Source organism: Nycticebus coucang, chromosome 10 (assembly GCF_027406575.1).
Source record: "Nycticebus coucang isolate mNycCou1 chromosome 10, mNycCou1.pri, whole genome shotgun sequence".
Taxonomy (NCBI): domain Eukaryota; kingdom Metazoa; phylum Chordata; class Mammalia; order Primates; family Lorisidae; genus Nycticebus; species Nycticebus coucang.
This window is the reverse complement of record NC_069789.1, coordinates 127,889,404-127,913,893: the sequence shown is the minus strand read 5'-3', so window position 1 is coordinate 127,913,893 and position 24,490 is coordinate 127,889,404. Positions and strand designations below refer to the sequence as shown.

Below are 24,490 nucleotides of genomic sequence, written 5' to 3'. Positions count from 1 at the left end.
CACTGAGCCACAGGCGCTGACCAATTCTAATGTTTGAATAGAGATCTAGGCTTGTGTGCTGGAGTCAGAAAGGCTAGAGCTGAGGAGGTAAATCAGGTCAAGTGGTGCCATGGAGAGGGGAGCTGCTGGAGGTTCCCACGTGGCTCCTGCTCAGCTGAACAGCCTGAGCCAGCTGCAGAGCTCAAGGGCTGGATCGAATCTCCCTTCCTGGCCCTTTCCCACCCACACTGTTGGTGTCTGCTCCATTCCCTGTTGTCTCCTGGCTCATGTGTTACTTTTCCCTCCCAGATTCCCAGGGAAGGGCCGAGGTGGGGAGGAGGATGAGACCTGGGCTGAGCAGAGCCCCTGGCCGGCACTGGGGTGCAGACACACCCGGGGTACTCACCAGTGCAGGCTGAGCATTATCCTTATCCTCTTCTGTCAGTTTATTGTCGACACACATCTTCAGTTGCTTAGCATTTTCCAATATTGCAGGGGATTTTACGAAATTATTCAGGTAATTGAGATATTCATCAGTGGTTCCCTTCAGGAAGAGGTTAACATCCTTCTCCACAGCTGGGCATATGTCACAATCTAGAACACAAAAACAGACTGACTCACCCTGGAAAGATGTCCACCAGAACCCAGCCATCCTTCCCCTCCCAGCCTGCTCAGGATGTCCCAGGGAACCCACGTCCCCAGGCACCCACTTGCGCCTGAGAGCAGGAGCGAGGCTGCGCAGAGCAGCAGGAAAGCAGCAGCCAGCTTCATGGTGCGGGCGGCAGGTACTCCCTCCTCACCCTGGGGCCCTTTATACTGTCCTGGGTCCCCCAGTGGGGCAGGGAGGGGCCTGTGTCTGGGCCTTCCTTTTCTAGGAGGCACCTCCAGGCCCCACCCAGGCCATAGCCCTAACTTCCCGGGGCTGTCAAGGGAGAATTTGTGTTGGCAGGAAGAGGGTAAGTCCTGAGTCAACAGAGGGGTTGGCTCATTCTCTCCCCCACCCCCAGGGCTTTTTCTGAGGATCAGGTGACATGGGAAGCCAAAGGGAAGAACCAACGGACAACTTGACTAGAGAAACAGACAGGGGTCTCCCAAATCAGGCCTCCTGAATGATGGCCCATGTCAGTCTGTCACATTTGGATGTGACCTTGGAGATAGTCTGGTGAGGACTGTATGGATTTTTCATGAAACTTAGAGCCTTTACTTTGGGTCTCCCAGCTAGTAAGCATCAAGGGCAGGCCACATGATCATCCCCTGGTGGCTCTGTGTCCCAGACCTACCCAGTGACCTCCCTTGAGCCAACCTGTTTGTTTCTGGAGCCTGGACTTGGCTCCTGTGCTCACTGGGCCTGCAGCTGTACCTGTCTTTTAACCGAGTCCTGTCACCTGGGCACTGGGAGGGCACCTGAAATGGGAAGGGAATGTATCATCCCCCCCCCAACCTGCTTCTCTTTTTGAGTTCTTCAAGATGGCCAAGGCATGTCAGCACCTGTGGCTCAAAGGAGGAGGGCACTGGCCCCATATACCAGAGGTTTTGGGGTCAAACCTGGCCTTGGCCAAAAACTGCCAGAAAAAAAAAAATTAAAAAAAGATACCTAAGGCCTTGAAAAAACAAGGAAAGACTAAGAAACTGTCACAGGGCAGACAGCATGGTGGACACCAGGCAGCTGCCACTCAGTGCTGGTGCCTCTCTGCCAAGAGCTGTGATGAACTGTGAACGCTGTTTGGCGCAGGTTTCTAACCAAGACCAAAAAGCTTGTGTCCTCCCTTTGTCTCTGTGGCGCTAGCAAACCTTACTCTGTCACTGTGAACTTAAGAGAAGGGAATTCACAACACCTTGTCTCCAGAGAGAAGCCAAGCATCTTTCTGCAGCCCACCGCCCTGTGTGATGTGCTCATCCCATCTCTTAGCCCTGAGGGCTTTCTGAGCTCACCCCACCATCCTCTCTCCCCTCTTTGGCTTCCTTCCTTCCTTTCTTTTATTTTGCAGTTATCATTCTTGTTTTTCAGCTGGTTGAGGCAGGGTTCGAACCTGCCAGCCTAGGTGTATGTGGCCGGCGCTTCACCCACTGAGCGACAGGCACCACCCTACTGGCTTCCTTTCAGTTTCAGGCCAAGACTGCGCCTGCAGCAGGGCCTTTGTGTGTGCTGTGTCTGCTGCCTGAGATGCTCCTTCTCCAACTGGCTGCAGGATCCGCATGCTCCAATTCCTCAGGAACTCCCCCCTCATTTTCTTTAAATATCACCTTATAAGGGGGCAGTGAAGTGGGTTATGCCTGTAAGCCCAATCCTCTGGAGGCTGAGGCAGGTGGATCCCTCGAGCTCAGGAGTTCAAGATTAGCCTGAGCAAGAGTGAGACTCATCTCTACTAGAAATAGAAAAACTAGCAGGCATTATGGCAGCACTTGTAGTCCCAGCTGCTCAGGAGGCTGAGGCAGGAGGATCTCTTGAGCCCAGCAGTTTGAGGTTTCTATGAGCTATGGTGACTCCACAGCATTGTACCCAGGGCAACTGAGACTCTGTCTCAAACAAACACAAAACGAAAATCATCTTCTGAGAGAGACTGATCTAAATTCTTGACCCCTTACAATAAAAGGCCTTCCCCATCTCCTACACAGCGTCCTCCGTTCTCCCTCCCCTTCCTCCACACCACTTCCCGTCATGCGTGGATGGTCTCTCCCTCTTACTCTTGCTTCAGCCTCCAGAGTAGCTGAGACTACAGGCACCCACCACCAAGCCCAGCTAGTTTTTCCATTTTTAGTAGAGATGGGGTCTCGCTCTTGCCCAGGCTGATCTCAAGCTCCTGTCTGGCTCCCTCTTAGGTGTGTATGCTGAGGTCCAGGACAGCAAAGGCCTTGCTGCTACTGCTGCTGTGTCCCCAGAACTAGGACAGGGAACCCCACATGAGTGCTCCATAAATGTGAGATAAATTGAAGGGACAGCCAATTTCTCTGGAGTCTATAAGCAGGAAAAATCATGCATATGGGCTTGGCACCTGTAGCTCAAGTGGCTAAGGCACCAGCCACATACACTAGAGCTGGTGGGTTCGAATCCAGCCCAGGCCTGCCAAACAACAATGATAACTACAACCAAAAAATAGCTGGGTGTTGTGGCAGGCGCCTGTAGTCCCACTTACTTGAGAGACTGAGGCAAGGGAATCGCTTAAGCCCAGGAGTTGGAGGTTGCTGTGAACTGTAATGCCGGGCACTCTACCCAGGGTGACAGCTTGAGGTTCTGTCTCAAAAAAAAAATCATATGTACACTTGCACTATAGGTACTTATGAAATTGATTGGTATTCAATAGAGTGAAAGTTCTCAATGCTTCGTCATGTCAGAATTAAGCAGTTATTTATTTATTTATTTTTTGCTTGAGGCCCTTGCCCGACCTTTACTCTCAGTGACAGAGTAAGGTTTGCTGGTGTCCCAGAACCAGAGGGAGGACATACATTTTTTGATCTGGACTGGAACCCTGCGCCAAACAGGACTTGCATCAGGTCACTGCTTTTGGCCGAGAGGCTCCAGCACTGAGTGCAGCTGCCAGGTGTCCACCATGCCATCTGCTCTGTGACAGTCTTAGTCTTTCCTTGTTTTTTATGGCCTTAGCCATCTTGAGGAGGACAGGCCAGGTGTTGTAGAAAGTACACCAAGCTGAGTCTGTCTGAGTTTTCCTCAATTTACACTAGGGTAGGATTTCAGGGAAGACACCACAGAAATGAAGTGTCTTTCTTGTTACATGGTATCAGGGTGTGTGCGATATCCATGTCTCATCACTGGTTATCACTTACCCCTTGATTAATATTATCTTTGCCACGCACCAGGGAAGCTGGTGGAATGATCCAGTTGGTGGGAAAGAATGGGAGCATTCCCAGACCCTTTTTGTTCTCCCCTTTCTCTACTCTTTTCTTTGGAAATGTCTGTAGATCCTGCTGGGAATTCTTCTGTAAGGAACGTTTGTCTCTTCGTCCCTGCTTGTTTATTTAGTCATTTATTTCTATCTCCATCTGGCTGCAGGAGGGACTCACATTCAGCCCCCCTTGGTATTCGTGAGGGATGTGGTGCAGGAGGACCGCACAGATAACAACATCCACAGACGCTTAGGCCCTTCCGTCTGCGTGCATGTGCGGTGATCCCATGTCGCCTGTGCACGTCCTCCCCCTCATTCACGTGACATCAAACACACCACTTGGAGCACAAGAAATTCAAGTTTTGGTTTTTGGAACCTTATAGAATTCTACCCCCTCACCCTCAAATATTTTCAATCTACATTTGGTTGAATCCACAGCTGTGGGACCCACACATACAGAGTGTTAACTGTGTATAGTTTTACACTCTGGCTTACAATCCAATAATATGTCATTTATTTTGATGCTCATACTGTCCCAGATTTGACCACCAGGAACTTTCTCAGGCTTACTCTTGCTACAGTGCTCATGGACAATCTCATCTTGTCCAGTGCCAACAAACAGCTTTCCTAGGGTAGAAGATTGAGTTGAACTCCTGAGAGGCTAAGCAGAGAAAGTGTCACCAGGAACTCTGGTCTACAGAGCTCTGGCCCACAGTGGCCTGTAGGGATGTGGACACCTTGGTGGGTTCTGCTGATGTTACTGGATGGGCTGTGTAGGTCCACCCTTTTGGACTGTCTTTACTGATGGAGAGAAGGGTGAGACAACCAGAGAAGGGACAGTGCTGGAGCCACAAGGAGTCAAGAAGGGGTCCAGGGATTAGCTCCCTATAGGGTGAGAGGGAAGCTGGTGGGATGATCCAGTTGGTAGGGAATGGAGAGCATTACCAGACCTTGTGGAAGCAAACATATGGCCACAAGTCCTGGCACTTCCCTGGCATAGAGTGACTCAGAGCCCAAAGATGCACCCATCTGTTCTTGGGGCTCGATCCAGAGATGGCAGCTGTTTAGATGTTCAAGAGGCCCCTGTCAATCCCAGATCCCCATTCTTATACCCAGGTCTTTAACTCAGGCAAAAGTCAGTTTTTCTAGACGATCTTTTGGACACCTATAGTGACACAGACTTGTCCTTGACTCCTTCTGTGACTTTCATTTGTCCATTTGAGGAGAGTACTGTGTTAGAGCCAGAATAGGTGGGGAAAGGATGTGGCCAGGAGGCAGAGATGACATTTGTGGCTGGGACAACACAGTATTTGTTGACCTTTGAACAATCAACTTCAGTTGCTTTTTGTCAAAGATACAACCTCTAAACTTCAAAAGTCAACAGCATTAGGACAAATATCTCCAGGAGTTTTGCTCCTGAGAGGGGGTCTAAAGGAATCACATGTTCCTTGGCCCAGCCCACAGGCATTTGGAGCTCCTGGAAGGGGCATGGGCTAGTCTCAGGGAGCCAGCAGTTTATAAGGCAGCAGAAACCCTGCTGTGAGCAGAGCCTTCCAGCAGCCAACACCATGAAGGGGGCACTGCTTATGCTGGCCTTGCTGGTGACCGGAGAGCTGAGCTTCAAGACGGGTGAGAGTGGGAAGGAGGGAACAGGTGGCCTTTCACACCTCATCGTCCTCTATCTCCCTCTGTCCTTCCAGATCTCAGAGCAGCTTCTAGGGATTTAGGGAGCATCTGGGAGATTGTCCCCACGGGGGCCTGCAGGAGACCTGAGTGGAGAACGTGGTGGGGAGAGGGAGGCCTGCCGGCAGCTGAGCAAGTAGTGGGGAGAATGAATGGGGACAGTGGTGTTTATTTGAAAGCCAGAAGTACAGCAGGCTGGTGTGTCTGGGGTGGTTTTCAGGGACAGAGGGGTTGGTAGTTCTGGCCTCTCTCACTGCTCCTTCTTTCTGGGGGTGCCCCCTATAGCGGGCAGTCGCTGGGACATCAGCAGTCCTGGGAGAGGGCACATCTCTGCAGGAAGTCACCCAGGAGACACTGGGGACATGAAGAACCCCAACCCGTCTGACCCTGGCTGCTTTCTAATGAGGTGTTTTCCTGTTTGTGTTTTTAGCAGAAGCTTGCCCTCTTTTCTACTTAGTCTTTGGTGCACTTGGCCTTGGAGACAAGCACATATTGGACACCATCCTCGATAAGGTCAAGGCTACTGAACCAGAAAAGGCAGCCTTTGAAAAAGTCCAGGAATGCTACAATGAGGGGGGTATCAAAGCCAAGACATTGGATCTGCTTGCCATGGTAACTTCCTCTCCACGCCTGCCCTGCCCACTCCACACGCAGCACACCGTAATGTGCCGCATACTAACAGGGCACACAATCGTATCATACACAGCACACATGATCTACCAACAATCTGCTCCAACCTTCAGGGCATACAATATGTGACAATAAGCCACCTGCACATCCACCCTGTTCTGCTGCTACACCTGTTCCTCTGACACCAATGAGCTTACACACAGTTGGTAAACAGGGGAAGGATACCCGCGAGACTCCTGTGATTGTTTTCCTAGGGGAGCTAACACAGCAGGAGTAGAATTTTTAACATTTGTCAGCAAAGAACTTTCTCAGTTCAGCTCCTGCCCAGGTGGGAGCCCTGTGAGTTCTATCTGACCAATTTTAAAGATGAGGATCTGCCCTTGGATTTCCTTCCTGGGAAGAAGGCCCTGGCCTTGTAAGACCTCTGCTTATGGGCTAGTTTCACGGCCGCTGGTGCCACCTTGATGGCCAGTCTACTGGCTCAGATGGAGTCCCACTTCCATCTCTATTGTCTCAGGCTGCAAAAGCCAGAATTTATCCCTATGATCTTGATGCCTGAGGCAGCTTTTAGTTACATGCCACCGCTCACGGGGATTATCCAATATATTTCCTGATGAACCTATTTTATTTTTATTTTTATTTTCTTTTTGAGATTGAGTCTTGCTCTGTTGCTTGGGCCAGAGCGCAGTAACATCATCATAACTCACTGCAACCTCAAACTTCTTGGTTCAAACTTCTTGGGGATCCTCCTGCCTCAGCCTGTCAAATAGCTAGGATTACAGGTGCCCACCGTAACTTGTGGTTAATTGTTCTATTTTTAGTAGAGACAGGGTCTCACTCTTGCTTAGGCTGGACTTCAACTCCTGTGCTCAAGTGATCCTACTGCCTTGGCCTCCCAGACTGATAGGATTACAGGCATGAGCTACTGAATCCAGCTAAGGTTTTGTATTTCTTGTAGAGATGGTTCTTACTATATAGCTTTGGTTGGTCTCATATTCCTGGCCTGAAGTGATCCTCCCACTTCAGCCTCCCTGAGTGCTAGGCCTGGTCCCTGATAAGCTTTTTGCTGCTATTGTTATTGTTCTACAGTTATATAGATTTTGAATAGTCTGTCTCTCACCCTATTTCCCCCAAAGTGCTCTTATTTTGAGTATCTGATTCTGCAAAATGAGAGGTTTTTCAAGTAACAGAATTCCTTATGCTGATCTATGCACACAGGACACATGAAGTTGTTCAGGACATATGCGTACACGTTCTATCCTCCATGCATCTGACAGATGGGTCTTAGGTGCTTCACAGAAAACCAGGCTGAGCCACCTTGTCCCTCCCTTGGGCTCAGTCTCCCCTTGCCCTCCAGAACCTTCTCATCTCCTTCCCTCCCTGGCTGGGGTGGTTATTCAGCCTCCCTCCTGACACCTGTGTTCACGCAATTGAGCTGCCATCTTCATCCTGGGTTGACTGACTGCAGCCCCCTTGCCAGGGTGGGCCTGTGGGATTGGATGTGGTTCACAGAGAGAACTTTACATTCTTGTGGATGAGGAGCGGGATGCTGCTGGGTGGGGGGTTGGGTAGCTGCTGGGTGGGATGATGCCGGGTGGGGGTTCAGGACCTGCCTGTAGCCACGTCTTTCCCCCCTCTCTCCCAGGGCTCCATCACCATTAGTCCAGCATGCCTCAGCTTCGCAGGAAAAGAGCTAAAGGAAGATGTCAAAAAAGGACTTTCCAAACTGAACCCTTTTTCGAGATGAATCTTTGTCACTCATGCCTGATGTGAGCACCAGCTTCCTGCCATGCTCTCCATCCCACCTGAAGCTGGAATCCAGACACCTGTCCCCACCTGATGCTGTCTTTGTTAGACTGTCCCTAATAAAAACTTGCAGCTCAGCAAGGCGTGCCTGGTGTCTGTGTGTTGTGTGAGGAGCAGAATGTGGCTGAGGGTGAGGAGAGATGACACACGTGGCCACTGAGACTGTGGGGAAAGGCCCTGCCACCAGCTAGCTGTGTGATCATGGGCAAGGCAGTTTATCTTTATGATGCTGCACAATGTCAAATGAGGACTCAATAACATATGTGTCACCCTAGGCTCTACGAGTCTGGCAGGATAAAAATGGTGTGAGCAGCTACAGGCAGCATTTCTCTGGCTCTGGCCTTTCTCATAGTTGCAAGGCTGTAGTCTCTTATATGGCTGATAATTGTTGAGTAACTCAGGAGGTGACTGGGCGGGCTCATTCCAAACGCTCTTGGCCTCCCAGTGTCATTCCCTATTTTCTACTTCTTGGCTAGATGTCTCCTGCGGAGGCCAACCTTCTGCAGGGATGCTCAGCAGTAACACTGCTGCTTGTGAGTTCTGCCATGGGGACCAGGACACCAAGTAGTTTCAGCCTGGGAAGGGGGACTAAAGGAGTAGATGACAGAAACTCACCATCAAGGAATGCCAGTATCATGGAAAGAGCTCAGGCCTTGAGGTCTTATTTATAGCTTGGTGCAGTGTCTCCCACTTGGAATCCTAGCACTCTAGGTGGCTGAGGCAGGTGGATCCCTTGAGCTCAGGAGTTTGAGACCAGCCTGAGCAATAGTGAGACCCCATCTCTAAAACAATAGCAGGGCATTGCAGTGGCTGCCTGTATTCCCAGCTACTCGGGAGGCTGAGGCAAGAGGATCACTTGAGCCCAAGCTTTTGAGGTTGCTGTAAGCTATGATGCCACAGCACTCTACCAAGGGTGACAAAGTGAGACTCTGTCTCAAAAAAAGAAAAATCTTACTTATAGAATGTGCCTCCTGGGACAACTGCTGTTATCTCCTCCCAGAGTCTATTTCCAAAGGCATCACATGGCCAACTGCACCATCTCAAGAGATACAAAGAAAGCCTTTGACAAAATTCGGCACACTTTCATGATAAAAGCCCTCAACAAACTAGGCATAGAAGGAACATTACTCAAAATTGTCAAAGACATACATGACAAACCCACAACCAACATCATGCTGAATGGGGAAGAGTTGAAAATATTCCCCCCAAGGACTGGAAGAAGACTAATATGCCACTGCCATCTACTTTTCAATATAGTGCCGGAAGTCCTAGCCGGAGCAATCATGCAAGAAAAATAAATGCAGGGTGTCCAAATCAGGAAGGAGGAGGCCAAACTGTCAGTCTGCAGTGATGACAGAATCTTGTATCTGAAAACCCCCAGACTCCACCACGAGACTCCTGGAATTGATAAATAAATTTAGCAAAGCCTTAGATTATAAAATCAATGAACACAAATCAGTAGCATTTCTATATACTAGTAACCATCAAGCTGATAGCCAAATCAAAGCCTCAATACCATTCACAATAGCTACAAAGAAAATAAAATACCTAGGATAATTCTTTTTTTTTTTTATTGTTGGGCATTCATTGAGGGTACAATAAGCCAGGTTACACTGATTGCAATTGTTAGGTAAAGTCCCTCTTGCAATCATGTCTTGCCCCTGTAAAGTGTGACACACACCAAGGCCCCACCCCCACCCCCGTTCTTTTTCTGCTTCCCCCCCATAACCTTAATTGTCATTAATTGTCCTCATATCAAAATTGAGTACATAGGATTCATGCTTCTCCATTCTTGTGATGCTTTACTAAGAATAATGTCTTCCACTTCCATCCAGGTTAATACGAAGGATGTAAAGTCTCCATTTTTTTTAATGGCTGAATAGTATTCCATGGTATACATATACCACAGCTTGTCAATCCATTCCTGGGTTGGTGGGCATTTAGGCTGTTTCCACATTTTGGCGATTGTAAATTGAGCTGCAATAAACAGTCTAGTACAAGTGTCCTTATGATAAAAGGATTTTTTTCCTTCTAGGTAGATGCCCAGTAATGGGATTGCAGGATCAAATGGGAGGTCTAGCTTGAGTGCTTTGAGGTTTCTCCATACTTCCTTCCAGAAAGGTTGTACTAGTTTGCAGTCCCACCAGCAGTGTAAAAGTGTTCCCTTCTCTCCACATCCTCGCCAGCATCTGCAGTTTTGAGATTTTGTGATGTGGGCCATTCTCACTGGGGTTAGATGATATCTCAGGGTTGTTTTGATTTGCATTTCTCTAATATATAGAGATGATGAACATTTTTTCATGTGTTTGTTAGCCATTCGTCTGTCGTCTTTAGAGAAAGTTCTATTCATGTCTCTTGCCCATTGATATATGGGATTGTTGGCTTTTTTCATGTTGATGAATTTGAGTTCTCTATATATCCTAGTTATCAAGCTTTTATCTGATTGAAAATATGCAAATATCCTTTCCCATTGTGTAGGTTGTCTCTTTGCTTTGGTTATTGTCTCCTTAGCTGTACAGAAGCTTTTCAGTTTAATGAAGTCCCATTTGTTTATTTTTGTTGTTGCAATTGCCATGGCAGTCTTCTTCATGAAGTCTTTCCCCAGGCCAATATCTTCCAGTGTTTTTCCTATGCTTTCTTGGAGGATTTTTATTGTTTCATGCCTTAAATTTAAGTCCTTTATCCATGTTGAATCAATTTTTGTGAGTGGGGAAAGGTGTGGGTGCAGTTTTAGTCTTTTACATGTAGACATCCAGTTTTCCCACCACCATTTATTGAACAGGGAGTCTTTCCCCCAAGGTATGTTCTTGTTTGGTTTATCGAAGATTAGGTGGTTATAAGATGTTAGTTACATTTCTTGGTTTTCAATTCGATTCCAAGTGTCTATGTCTCTGTTTTTATGCCAGTACCATGCTGTCTTGACCACTATGGCTTTGCAGTACAGACTAAAATCTGGTATGCTGATGCCCCCAGCTTTATTTTTATTACTAAGAACTGCCTTAGCTATACGGGTTTTTTTCTGGTTCCATACAAAACGCAGAATCATTTTCTCCAAATCTTGAAAGTACAATGTTGGCATTTTGATAGGAATGGCATTGAATAGGTAGATTGCTTTGGGAAGTATAGACATTTTAACAATGTTGATTCTTCCCATCCATGAGCATGGTATGTTATTCCATTTGTTAATATGCTCTGCTATTTGCTTTCTAAGGATTTCATAATTTTCTTTATAGAGGTCATTCACCTCCTTCGTTAGGTATATTCCTAGGTATTTCATTTTCTTTGAAACTATGGTGAAGGGAGTTGTGTCCTTAGTTAGCTTCTCATCTTGACTGTTACTGGCGTATACAAAGGCTACTGACTTGTGGACATTGATTTTATATCCTGAAACATTACTGTATTTTTTGATGACTTCTAGAAGTTTTGTGGTTGAATCTTTGGGGTTGTCTAAGTATAAGAGCATGTCATCAGCAAAGAGGGAGAGTTTGACCTCCTCTGCTCCCATTTGGATTCCCTTTATTTCCTTGTCTTGCCTAATTGTATTGGCTAGAACTTCCAGCACTATGTTGAATAGTAAAGGTGACAGAGGACAACCTTGTCTGGTTCCAGTTCTAAGAGGAAAAGCTTTCAGTTTTACTCCATTCAGTAAAATATTAGCTGTGGGTTTGTCATAGACAGCTTCAGTTTTAGAAATGTGCCACCTATGCCTATACTCTTCAGTGTTCTAATTAGAAAGGGATGCTGGATTTTATCAAATGCTTTTTCTGCATCTATTGAGAGGATCATGTGATCTTTATTTTTGCCTCTGTTAATATGGTGGATAATGTTTATGTACTTGTGTATGTTAAACCAGCCTTGCATCCCTGGGATGAAGCCTACTTGATCATGATGAATGACTTTTTTGATGATAAGCTGTACTCTATTGGGTAGGATTTTGTTGAGAATTTTTGCATCTATATTCATGAGTGAGATTGGTCTGAAATTCTCCTTTTTGTTTGGGTCTTTTCCTGGTTTTGGTATCAGGGTGATGTTTACTTCATAGAACGTGTTGGGGAAGATTCCTTCTTCCTCAATTTTTTGGAATAATTTCTGCAGTACAGGAATAAGCTCTTCCTTGAAGTTTTGGTAGAATTCTGGTGTGAGGCCATCTGGACCAGGGCATTTTTTGTTGGAAGCTTTTTTATTGTTTCTTTGATCTCGGTGCTTGAAATTGGTCTGTTCAGGAGCTCTATTTCTTCCTGGCTAAGTCTAGGGAGAGGTTGTGATTCCAAATATTGATCCATTTCCTTCACATTGTCAAATTTCTGGGCATAGAGTTTCTGGTAGTATTCAGAGATGATCTCTTGTATCTCTGTGGGATCAGTTGTTATTTCCCCTTTATCATTTCTGATTGAGGTTACTAGGGATTTTACTTTTCTATTTCTAGTTAGTCTGGCCAATGGTTTATCTATTTTATTTATTTTTTCAAAAAACCAAGTCTGTAGGATAATATTTAGAAATAACCTTATCCTACATCAAGCACACAAAGTAAATTCCGTGTGAGTTTAAAATGACATGCTTTTCTTCCAGAGGCTTAAGAGGCTTGGACCCCCCTGGCTTGCTCACAGAGTTAGGCTTTTTTGGAATTGTAAGATTCCTTAGGCCTTTTCTCTGAAGCAGTACACCCCATGAAGCCTGAGATCCAAGGGCATGCCGCCCTTCCTCAGAGATACGGGCCAGAGGGTTGACATATGTTAACAACATATTGTCAGAGGTCTATAGGTGCTCTGCCCTGAAGGAAGGTTGCAGTCATTACTTCATACTGAGTAAACTGAGTGAATGCCTAAAGATATTCTTCTATTAATTCTGTTCCCCTATAGCTGTTTTCGTCTTTATGCCCTGCTGGGAAAACTAGTCACTGTTTAGAGGAAGGGATTTACTACACAAGTGGTTACATTAATATGATAAATATTTCCTTTCAACTTAAAATTCAGCTAATAGATAATGGATTAGGTGTGTACGTGACTGTAAGTGTATAAAACTTAAACTTGGAATAAAGAACTTTGCTATATGCCATCCCACGGTGTATAGTCTGTTTCTTGACTTAATAATTACAGGAGCGAGTTTACACCTACAGCAAAGCTGCTGCTCGTTTGCGTCTTGGGTCACGCAACAAAGTCCTTGTTTCATTAATTTTCTGAATGATTCTTTCGTTTTCAATTTCATTGATCTCTGATTTTATTTTGGATATTTCTTTTCTTCTACTGACTTTAGACTTAGATTGTTCTTCTTTTTCCAATTCCATAAGATGGCTTGTGAGATTGTTGATGCACTCTCTTCCTGTTTTTTGAATGTAGGCATCTAAAGCGATAAATTTTCCTCCCAAAACTGCTTTTGCAGTATCCCACAGGTTTTGGTAGCTTGTGTCTTCATTGTTGTTATGCTCAAGGAAGTTAATGATTTCCTGTTTTATTTCTTCCTGCACCCATCTGTTATTCAACAGAAGATTGTTTAATTTCTATGACTTTGTGTGGGGTCGAGTGTTTTTGTTAGAGTTGACTTCCACCTTTAGTGCCTTATGGTCTGAGAAGATACAAGGTAAAATTTCAATTCTTTTGATTCTGTTGATATTTGTTTTGTGTCCCAGAATATGATCAATTTTGGAGAATGTTCCATGGGGTGATGAGAAGAATGTATGTTCTTTATCTTTGGGATGGAGTGTTCTATATGCGTCTATCAAGCACAGTTGTTCTAGGGTCTCATTTAAATCTCATATCTTTTTTTTTTTTTTTGTGGTTTTTGGCCGGGGCTGGGTTTGAACCTGCCACCTCCGGCATATGTGACCGGCGCCCTACTCATCGAGTCACAGGCGCCGCCCCTAAATCTCATATCTTTGTTTAATTTCTGTTTAGAGGATCTGTCCAGCTCTGTAAGAGGAATGTTAAAGTCCCCTGTTATTATGGTATTATCAAATATCATATTGCTCAGACTGAGTAAGGTCTGTTTCAAGAATCTGGGAGCATTTAAATTGGGTGCATAAATATTTAGAATTGAAACATCTTCTTGTTGTATTTTTCCCTTGACCAATATAAAGTGACCATCTTTGTCTTTTTTGACTTTAGTTGCTTTAAATACATATGAATCTGAAAATAAGATTGCAACTCCTCTTTTCTTCTGAATGCCATTTGCCTGAAAAATTGTCTCCCTTGACTTGGAGCTTTAATTTGTCTTTAGAAGCCAGGTGTGTTTCTTGTAGATAGCAAATGGATGGCTTGTGTTTTTTAATCCAGTCAGCCAATCTATGTCTCTTCAGTGGGGAATTCAAGCCATTAACATTTATTGAGATAATTGATAAGTGTGGTAGTATTCTATTCATCTTATTTTGTGAGAGTCCATTGCTTAGTTTTATCTTTTGCATCAGTGTGGAGGTTAGGTTCTGTCCTTCAATTTCTGAGTTCTTACTTTGCTCCTGATCCATTGTGGTGATCAGTGTGCAGAACAGGTTGAAGTATTTCCTGTAGAGCTGGTCTTGTTGTGGCGAATTTCCTCAATGTTTGTATATCCGTAAATGATTTGATTTCTCAGTCAATTTTTAAGCTTAGCTTAGCAGGGTACAGAATTCTGGGCTGGAAATTGTTCTGTTTAAGTAGATTAAAGGTAGATGACCATTGTCTTCTTGCTTGGAATGTTTCATTAGAGAAGTCTGCAGTCACTCTGATGGATTTGCCCCTGTAGTTCAACTGGCGCTTACTCCTGGCAGCTTGCAGAATCTTTTCTTTTGTCTTGATTTTGGACAGGTTCATCACAATGTGTCTTGGAGAAGCTCGGTTAGAGTTGAGGTGACCTGGGGTCCGATATCCCTCTGAAAGCAGTGTGTCAGAATCTTTGGTGATGTTTGGGAAATTTTCTTTTATAATATTCTCTAGTATGGCTTCCATTCCTCTGGAGCATTCTTCTTCCCCTTCTGGAATTCCTATAACTGGTATGTTGGAATGCTTCATAAAGTCCCATAATTCTGACAGTGAACATTGTGCTTTCTCTCTCTTCTTTTCTGCCTCTTTTACTATCTTAGTTATCTCAAGAACTTTGTCTTCTACCTCTGAAATTCTTTCTTCTGCTTGGTCTAACCTGTTGCTGATACTTTCCAGTGCATCTTTAAGTTTCCTAATTGACAGTTACAGTTCCTTCAGCTCTGCTATATCCTTTTTATATTCTTCATATCATTCATCTCTTATTTGATTCTGTTTTTGGATTTCCTTTTGGTTATTTTCCACTTTATTAGCAGCTTCCTTCATTGTTTCCATCATTTATTTCATTGTTTTCATCATGTGTATTCTAAATTCCCCTTCTGTCATTCCTAACATTTCTTTATAGGTGGAATCCTCTGCAGTAGCTACCTCATGGTCCCTTGGCGGGGTTGTTCTGGACTGGTTCTTCATGTTGCCTGGAGTTTTCTGCTCATTCTTCCTCATGAATGATTTCTTGTATCTGTTTCCTTGCCCTAATTTTCCTTTCACTTCCTCTTGCTCTTTAAGTTCCCATGCCTGTGGACTAAGGGTTAGATGAGTCCTTTTGGTACAGGACCAGAAGGGTGAGAAGGTTGAAGAGCAAGAAAGGGATGAAACAAAAGGAGGACTGAGTGAAAAGAAAAAAAAATAGAGAAAGGAGAGGGGGTGGGTAAAAGGAATATTGACAAAAAGAAGAGAGGCACAGAAAGAGGGAGACAGAGCAATATAGGTGTACAGTAGGGTACTTTGACACAACCTTTAAAAAAACCCACCTTCTGGGGGTGCCCAGTTGGGTGGTTTCCTTGAGGTCAGCAGCTCTTTGCTAACCTGATCAGACACAGTACCCCACCTCCACCAAGTAGAGAGGAAAGACAAAAATGCTATAAATCAAACCAAAACAAGCAAACAGAAAACTTTATGGGATAAAATTGGGTGAAAAACCAAATAATATTGGTAGAAACACTAGCAAAAATGAAGTTCTAGTTATTGAAAAAGGCAGCAATGGGAAATTATAATTAAACTAGAAAAATTGAGAAAGAAAAAAGATGTGTATGGGAAAGGTTGAAATTAAAAAACAAAACAACATCAACAACATCAAAATAAACAAAAAAACAATGAAACAAAAATAAAAGAACAAAACACAACCAAAAACAAAGCAGTATGTATATGTTGTTGAATATTGTCTGAGCAACACGTGGTCTTCTGGGGTATGAGATGTTAATCACAGTTCTGATACAACTGGAGGCTGCTAATGTCTCAAACCCCAGTAGGTAGACACCCTAGATCTCTCTTCAGCCCACTTAAAAGGCACTTTGAACTTATAAACTTGCTGAGCAGAAGCTTTCCCTGGAAAGTGCTTGTCACTGGAATCACTGCTGAAGTGGCTTTCCACTTACCCAGTGTGCCAAAACTGGTCTTCCTCTGCCCCTGAGGGTTAGGGCTGCAAGGCGGCTCAGACCCAACCCTTAGGCTACTTGGTCGCTAGGTTACCAACTCCCACCCAATTCTAGCTCTGCGACCTTGAGGGCAGAGCTTGCTGGGGCAGATCACTCACAATGGCTCTCTGTGGCCCACAGCCAAACACTATTAGCTCCGTCTGGCTCAGCGGCTCAGACTGTGGCCCTAGACAATGGCCAAAGTTCTCTGCACTCCCGCTCAGGCTCTCCCCAAGGCAGTTCAACTTATTGCCAAGTCCAAAGACATCAAAACAGTTCACAGGTAAGGCCTTTCCGGTTTGCAGTCTCGCTGCTACTGAACTTACAGTTGCGGGTGGGTTTAGATCGATTGAACACATGACCACTTGCCGGTTTTCCACTGTTTTAGTCCTCCTCTTGTGTCCAGAAGTCTCTTGCTGACTCCTTGTATCCTCACAGGGGTGATGATAGGCAGATCCCACCAGCCAGAGATGCCTGGAGTCCTATCTCCCTAGACTCACAGTGCCCAGATGCAAGGAAGCTGTTACTCGGCCGCCATCATGCTCTCCTCTCCACCTAGGAATGTTCTTAACAAGGAGATGAAAGATCTCTACCTGGAGAACTATGAAACACTTATGAAGGAAATTGCTGAGGACGCAGACGAATGGAAAAACATACATTGCTCAAGGATTGGTAGAATCAACATTGCTGCAATGTGCATACTATCCAAAGTGATTGACAGATGCAATGCAAAATACCAATGTCACATTTCACAGATCTGGACTGAAACAGAACCCCTATCTTCACCACCTACAAAAGATGGATAAAAGAAAAGACTTCAATACAAGGCATAAAAGCACAAGAATTCTAGAGGAAAATGTAGGAAAAATGCTTCTGGATATCGGCCTAGACAAAGAATTTAGGACTACGGGCCCAATGGCAATCACAGCAACAACAATAATGAACAAATGCGATTTGTTCAAAAAGCTTCTGCACAGCTAAGGAAATAATCAACAGAGCAAATAGACTACCTAAAGAATGGGAGAAAATATGCACAAGCATATATCTGATAAAGAGCTAATATGCAGAATTTACAAAGAACTCAAACAAAGTGGCAAGAAAACCCAAACAACCCCATTAAAAAGTGGGCATAAGACATGAACAGAAGCTTTTCAAAAGCAGATAGACAAATGCCATCAAACAAAGGAAAAAATGCTCAACGTCACTAATCATCAGGGAAATGCAAATTAAAACCACAATGGGATACCACCTTACTCCAGTTAGAATGGCTTTTATTAAAAAGTCCTGAAACAACAGGTGTTGGTGTAAACACAGTTTTAACACTCAAATGTTAAAAAATTGAAATTTTCAAAAATTCTTTATTTCATGGCCATAGGAACATGTTTGACATTGTTAAAGTTTCGTGGTGTGTTAGAATACAAGGACATTTGAGTTCACTCATCACGTCCATTCTGTGTGCAGTGTTCTCACTGGACAAGACATTCTATTGTGCTTTCTCCTTGAATTCATTAATCAGGAAGTCAGCACCCAAGGACATGCCACAGTGTCTAAGATTCCTTCAGGAAGGGACAGGATGTTGCTTTTGTTGCAGATGTAGTCTCAGGCTCCAAGATTAAAGAGTTCTTAAGATATGGTTGCCATGGCAATGTTGTTGTTAGGATAATTCTAACAATCACAAACAATACAATTACAAAAATGATAATCCACTTCATAATCCTTCTTGCGCTTTGGACCATCCATGACTGTCCTCCCAGTGATTTCCAGCGGGCACTGTAAGTCTCCTGTGCTACGCTCCCAACATAGACTCTGTGCTTTAGTCTACTCTGCCGTGGTCTCCACAAACATCTCAGACAGCACTGAGTGGTGGGTTTTTTTTTAATTAATTGTTTTTTATTACATTATAACTTTGGACATTGATGCATTTATGGGGTTCAGGGTACTGCTTCTATATACAATGTGAAATGCTTACATTGAACTAAGTAACACATCTATCACAATTATACTCATTTCATTTTCTTTCTTTTCTTTTTTTTTTTTGTAGAGACAGAGTCTCACTGTAACGGCCTTGGGTAGAGTGCCATGGCATCACACGGCTCACAGCAAGTCTAACTCTTGGGCTTATGTGATTCTCTTGCCTCAGCCTCCCGAGCAGCTGGGACTACAGGCACCCGCCACAACGCCCGGCTATTTTTTGGATTATACTCATTTCTTAATTGTTTTGAAATGTACCACTGCATCATGCACATTAGGTCAGGTCCCCCTGAATACCCTCCCTACTCCCATATCCCCCCTCCCCTCCCCTCTCTCTCCTCTTCCCTTCTACTTTCTGGACTATAGGTATATTTTACCATTCATACGAGTGTGTAGGTGGTTACATATTGATTTCATAGTAGTATTGAGTATATTGGATACTTTTTTCCCCCAATCTTGAGATACTTTACTAAGAAGAATATGTTCCAATTCCATCCAGGTAAACATAAAAGATGTGAAGTCTCCTTCTTTTTCATGGCTGTATAGTATTCCATGGTGTACATATACCACAATTTGTTAATCCATTCACGGATTGATGGGCACTTGGGCTGTTTTCATGTCTTGGCTATTATGAATTGGGCTGCAATAAACATTCTGGTGCAAATGTCTTTGTTGTGAAATAATTTTTCATCATGTGGGTATATACCTAGAAGAGAAATTGTAGGATCGAACGGTAGGTCTACTTTCAGTTCCTTGAGTGTTCTCCAAACTTCTTTCCAAAAAGGTTTTATTAGCTTGCATTCCCACCAGCAGTGTAGAAGCGTTCCCTTCTCTCCACATCATCACCAACATCTGTAGTTTCAGGATTTTGTGATGTGGTCTAATCTTACTGGAGTTGGATGATATCTCAAAGTAGTTTTGATTTGCATTTCTCTGATGATTAAGGGTGATGAGCATTTTTTCATGTGTTTGTAGGGCATGTGCCTGTCTTCATCAGAGAAGTTTCTTTTCATGTCTCTTGCCCACATAGAAATAGGGTTATTTATACTTTTCTTATTGATTAGCTTGAGTTCTCTGGATTCTAGTTATCAGACCTTTGTCGGAAGCATAACCTGCAAAAATCTTCTCCCATTCTGAAGGTTGTCTGCTTTACTTACTGTGCTCTTGGCTGTGCAAAAGCTTTTTAGTTTCATCAGATGCCAGTAATGTATTTTTGGTGTTGCTTCGATTGCCTGGGGTGGGGGTCGCGTTTTCCTCATAAAGTGTTTTCCCTGCACTCTCTTCTAGTATTTTTATAGTTTCATGTTTTAAGATTAAATTTTTTAACCAGTGAGTATCAATTCCTATTAAGGTGAAAGGTGGGGGTCCAGTTTCAGTCTTCTACAGGTTGCAGTTCACCCAGAACCATTTGTCAAATAGGGAGTCTTTCCCTCACTGAATATTTTTGATAGGTGTGTCAAAGATCAAACTGTCATAAGAAGTGGGGTTCATCTCTTGGTTCTCCATTCTGTTCCATAAATCTACTGCTCTGTTTGTGTGCCAGTACCATGTTGTTTTGATCACTATAGATTTATAGTATAGGCTGAAGTCTGGTAATGTTATACCTCCTGATTTGTTCTTATTTCTGAGTAATGCATTTGCTATTAGAGGTTTTTTGTGATTCCATATAAAATGAAGTACTATTTTTTCAAGTTCTTTAAAGTATGACAATGGTGCTTTAATAGGGATTGCATTAAATCTGTAGATTGCTTTGGGTAGTATGGACATTTAAACAATTTTGATTCTTCCCAGCCACGAGTATGGTATGTTTTTCCATTTGTTAACATCTTCAGCTGTTTTTTTTTCTCAGAGTTTCATAGTTCTCCTTATAGAGGTCTTTCACGTGCTTTGTTAGGTAAATTCCCAGATATTTCATCTTCTTTGGCACTATTGTAAAAGGAATAGAGTCCTTGATTGTTTCTTCAGCTTGACTATTGTTGTTGTATATAAAAGCTACTGACTTGTAAGTATTGATTTTGCATCCTGAGATGTTGCTGTATTCCTTGATCACTTCTGAGATTTTGAAGTTGAGTCCTTGGGATTTTCCAGGTATAGGATCATATCATCAGTGAAGAGTGAGAGTTTGATCTCCTCTGACCCTATTTGGATACACTTGATCATCTTCTCTTGCTTGATTGGGATGGCTAAGACTTCCATTACTATGTTGAATAACAGTGGAGACAGTGGGCATCCTTGCCTCATTTCTGATCTGAGTGGAAATGTTCTCACTTTTACATCATTCAATATGATATTGGCTGTGGTTTTGCTGTAGATGGCCTCTATTAGTTTAAGAAATGTCCCTTCTATGCCTATTTTCTTAAGAATTCTGATCATGAAAGGATGCTGAATATTATTAAAGGCTTTTTCTGCTCAATTGAGAGAATTGTAGGGTATTTGTGTTTTATTTTATTGATGTGATGTATTATATTTATAGATTTGCATATGTTGAGCCAACCCTGTAACCCTGGGATAAAATCAACTTGATCATGGTGTATAATTTTTTTGATGTGTTGTCGAATTCTATTTGCTATGATCTTATTGAATATTTTTGCATCGATATTCATTAATGATATAGGTCTATAATTTTCTTTTCTTGTTGGATCCTTTCCTGGTTTGGGGATTAGGGTGATATTTGCTTCATAGAATGTGTTGGGAAGTATTCCTTCTTTTTCTGTGCTTTGGAATGCATTGTATAATATAGGTATTAGTTCCTCTTAAAAGGTTTGATAGAATTCGCATGTGAAGCCATCTGGTCCTGGACTTTTCTTTTTAGGGAGATTTCATATTATTGATGCTATTTCAGTGGTTCATATAGGTCTGTTCAAGGTTTCTAATTCTTTCTGGTTAAGTCTAGGATGGTGGTGTGCTTCCAGGTATTGGTCCATTTCCTTCAGATTTTCATATTTCTTGGAATAGAGACTTTTGTAGTAATCATTGAGGATTTTATGAATTTTTGAAGTGTCTGGTATTATTTCTCCTTTATTGTTTCTGATAGACAATATTAGAGATTTTACTTTTCTGTTTCTGATTAGATTGGCCAAAGGTTTATCAACATTGTTAATCTTTTCAAAAAACCAACTTTTTGTTCTGTTGATTTTCTGAATGTTTTTTTCTTTTCAATTTCATGTAATTTCCCCTAATTTTGTTTATTTCTTTTCTTCTGTTGGGTTTGGGGTTGCACCATTCTTTTTTTCCAAGTTACTTGAGATTATCCATTAAGTTGTTGGCTTCTTCTCTTTCTGTTTTCTTGATGAAGGTTTCCAATGCTATAAATTTCCATCTTAGGAGTGCCTTTGCAGTATCCCACCGGTTTTGAATAATTTGTGTCTTTGTTGTCATTTCCCCCCCCAAATTTGGTGATTTCCTTCTTAATCTCATCTTTGACCCAGCTACCATTCAGCCTAAGATTATTTAGCTTCCATGACTTAGTTTGAGCATGAAGATTCCTGTTGCTGTTGAGTTCAACTTTTATTCCATGGTGGTCAGAGAAGATACAGGGAATAATTTCTATACTTTTAAATTTGCTGAGGTTAGAATTATGTCTTAGGATATGATCTATTTTGGAGGATGACCTGTGGGCTGATGAGAAGAATGTATATTCTCTTTTATTAGAGTGAAATGTTCTGTAGAGGTCTGCAAATTCCATTTCTTCTAGGGTCAGGTCTAAGTCTAATATCTCTTTGTTTAGTTTCTTCTTGGAGGATGTATCAAAAACTGTCAAAGGAGTGTTAAAATCTTTAACTATTACAGTACAGGAAGATATGAAGTTGTTCATATCCATTAAGGTTTGCTTTATGAATTGAGGAGCATTCTGGTAAGGTGCATAAATATTTATTATTGAAATCTCTTCATGTTTGGTGTTTCTCTTGACAAATATGTAGTGACCTTTCTTATCTTTTTTTTTCCTTTGTTGGTTTAAAACCAATTGTATCTGCTACTAAAATTGCAACAACTGCTTTTTTTCTGGTTTCCATTTGCCTGTAATATATAAGTCCATCCCTTCACTCTTAGCCTATTTTTATCCCTTAAGGTAAGGTGAGATTCTTGTATACAGCAGATATCCGGACTGAGTTTATGTATCCAGTCAGCCAGCCTGTGCCTTTTTAGAGGACAATTTAATCCATTCACATTAATTGAGAGACTTGATAAGCCTGGTTGTATTTTGGGTGTCATGATTTTTGGATGTCTAGTGGACATTTTTAATCCTTTCACCACTTTGGAAGTTGGGTTTTGTTCAAAAATTTCTGAGTGAGTTTACTTTGGAGGTAGAGCATTGTGCTGGTCATTGTGGAGGATGGGCCTGAAAATATCCTGGAGAGCTGATTTAGTTATCGCAAATTTTTTCAACATGTCTGTGTCATTAAAGTATTTGATTTCTCCATCACAAATGAAACTCAGTTTAGCTGGATACAGGATCCTGGACTGGAAGTTGTTTAGTTTTAGGAGACTGAAGGTTGATGACCATCTTCTGGCTTGAAACGTTTTGGCTGAGAAATCTGCAGTCATTCTGATATTTCTCCTTTTGTAGGTGATGCTTTTCTTACATCTGGCTGCTTGTAGAATTTTCTTCATATTAACATTGGCAAAGTTAATCACAATGTATCTAGAGATGTTTTATTTGAATTGAGTCTTGCTGGGGTTCTGAAACTGTCTGCTATCTGAAGTTCTGTATCTCTCGCAATGCTTGGGAAATTATCCTCCAAAATTTCTAGCAGTAGAGCATCTGTACCTTTAGGACCATCCTCTTCTCCCTTGGGAATTCCTATAAGATGAATGTTTGATCTTTTGGAGTGATACCACAGCTCTCTCAGGGAATGATCAGTTTTTAGTCTCCATTTGTCTGCCTCTTTGAGTGTTTGGGAACATTCAAAAGCTTTGTCTTCAGTTTCAGAGATCCTTTCTTCTGCCTGGTCAACTCTATTACTGAGGGATTCTACTTTGTTTTGGAGCTCCTCAACTAACTTTTTCATATCCTTGAGTTCTGCTATCTCTTTTCTCATTATGTCCACATCTTTGGTGGCTTGGACTTTGAATTCATTAATTTCTTGAGACAACTTTAGAACTATTCTTTGGAATTCAATTTCTATCTTTTCTTCCATTCTATTTATTTTACTTGCAATCCATATTGTGATATCAATTTCTGACATTGCTGCCATTTGTTTATGCATGGCATCTTCAGTTGTATCTCCTTTGTCATTTCTTGGGGGTGGCGGGTTCGATCTACTTTGGTTATTCATGTTGCCATAGTTCTTCTGTTGTGTCCACACCAGGTTTATTTTCCACCATTTGGTTATTAGAACTGGTAGGGTGAGATTGAATTGGGGTTCCCATGTAGTAGAGATAGCACCTTACCAAGCACTAGGCTTTGTAATTGTGGCTTGTCTCCTACAACCTTACAAAGGCCTCTTTCAGAGTTTTAGCCAGAGACTCTGAAGACCTACTTGGTGAGATAGTGCAAGCTAGCTCTGTTTGAGCTATCATAGAGGTTGGATATCATCCAACCTCTATGATATCCCAGGAAACCACAGTATCAGGTTTAAATCTCGACTGAGAAGAGAGACAAACAGCTGCAGTGCCCAGCCACCACCCTTCAGTTCTTTTTCGCTACAGAACTCAAAGATCAACCTTAGAATGTCCCCAAGTGGACAGCCCCAGACATGGGTTCCATCCAAATTGTCTCAAGCAGTGCAAACCCTGCCCAATAGAGAGGGATTCACTTGTCTCAAACAGCACAATTGAAGCCAGGAATTCACACTCCTGCCTGCCAGACTCAGTCCACACTGTTGTTTGCTTCTCTGCTCACAGACCCAGCTGGAGCCAGGGGCATGCCCCCACCCACCAGTCTCAGTCCACACCCAACTAGCCTCTGCTTGCCAGACCAGTTGGAGTCAGGGGACCATGCCCCTGCCTACTAGTCTCAGTCCACTGGCTGTCAAGCCTCTATTTGCAGGCCCTGTTGGAGTCAGGGCACTGACCCTGCCCTCTGTTCTCAGTCCACACACACCTAGCCTCTGCTTGCCAGACTAGGTGGAGTCATGGGACCACGCCCCCACCTCTCAGTTTGAGTCCACTGCCTGGCAAGCCTCTGTTCGCAGGCTCTGTTGGAGTCAGGGCATTG

At 43.1% G+C, this 24,490-nt stretch overlaps 1 protein-coding gene across 1 annotated transcript; it reads left to right on the top strand.

The window, feature by feature from the left end:
- The first annotated feature begins 5,309 nt into the window (after positions 1–5,309).
- LOC128596624 (androgen-binding protein homolog) lies at positions 5,310–7,881 on the top strand. Its single transcript, XM_053606187.1, has 3 exons — positions 5,310–5,450; positions 5,935–6,116; positions 7,780–7,881. Exons 1-3 carry the CDS (start codon positions 5,390–5,392, stop codon positions 7,879–7,881), a joined length of 345 nt encoding a protein of 114 aa, XP_053462162.1. The 5' UTR covers positions 5,310–5,389.
- Positions 7,882–24,490: the final 16,609 nt, after the last annotated feature.

Excerpts from the sequence above, each read along its gene's own strand:
- LOC128596624 (XM_053606187.1), top strand. The coding sequence starts at position 5,390 with ATGAAGGGGGCACTGCTTATGCTGGCCTTGCTGGTGACCGGAGAGCTG. Across the intron at positions 5,451-5,934 it reads AGAGCTGAGCTTCAAGACGG|CAGAAGCTTGCCCTCTTTTC; the intron begins GTGAGAGTGGGA and ends TTGTGTTTTTAG. Across the intron at positions 6,117-7,779 it reads CATTGGATCTGCTTGCCATG|GGCTCCATCACCATTAGTCC; the intron begins GTAACTTCCTCT and ends CCTCTCTCCCAG.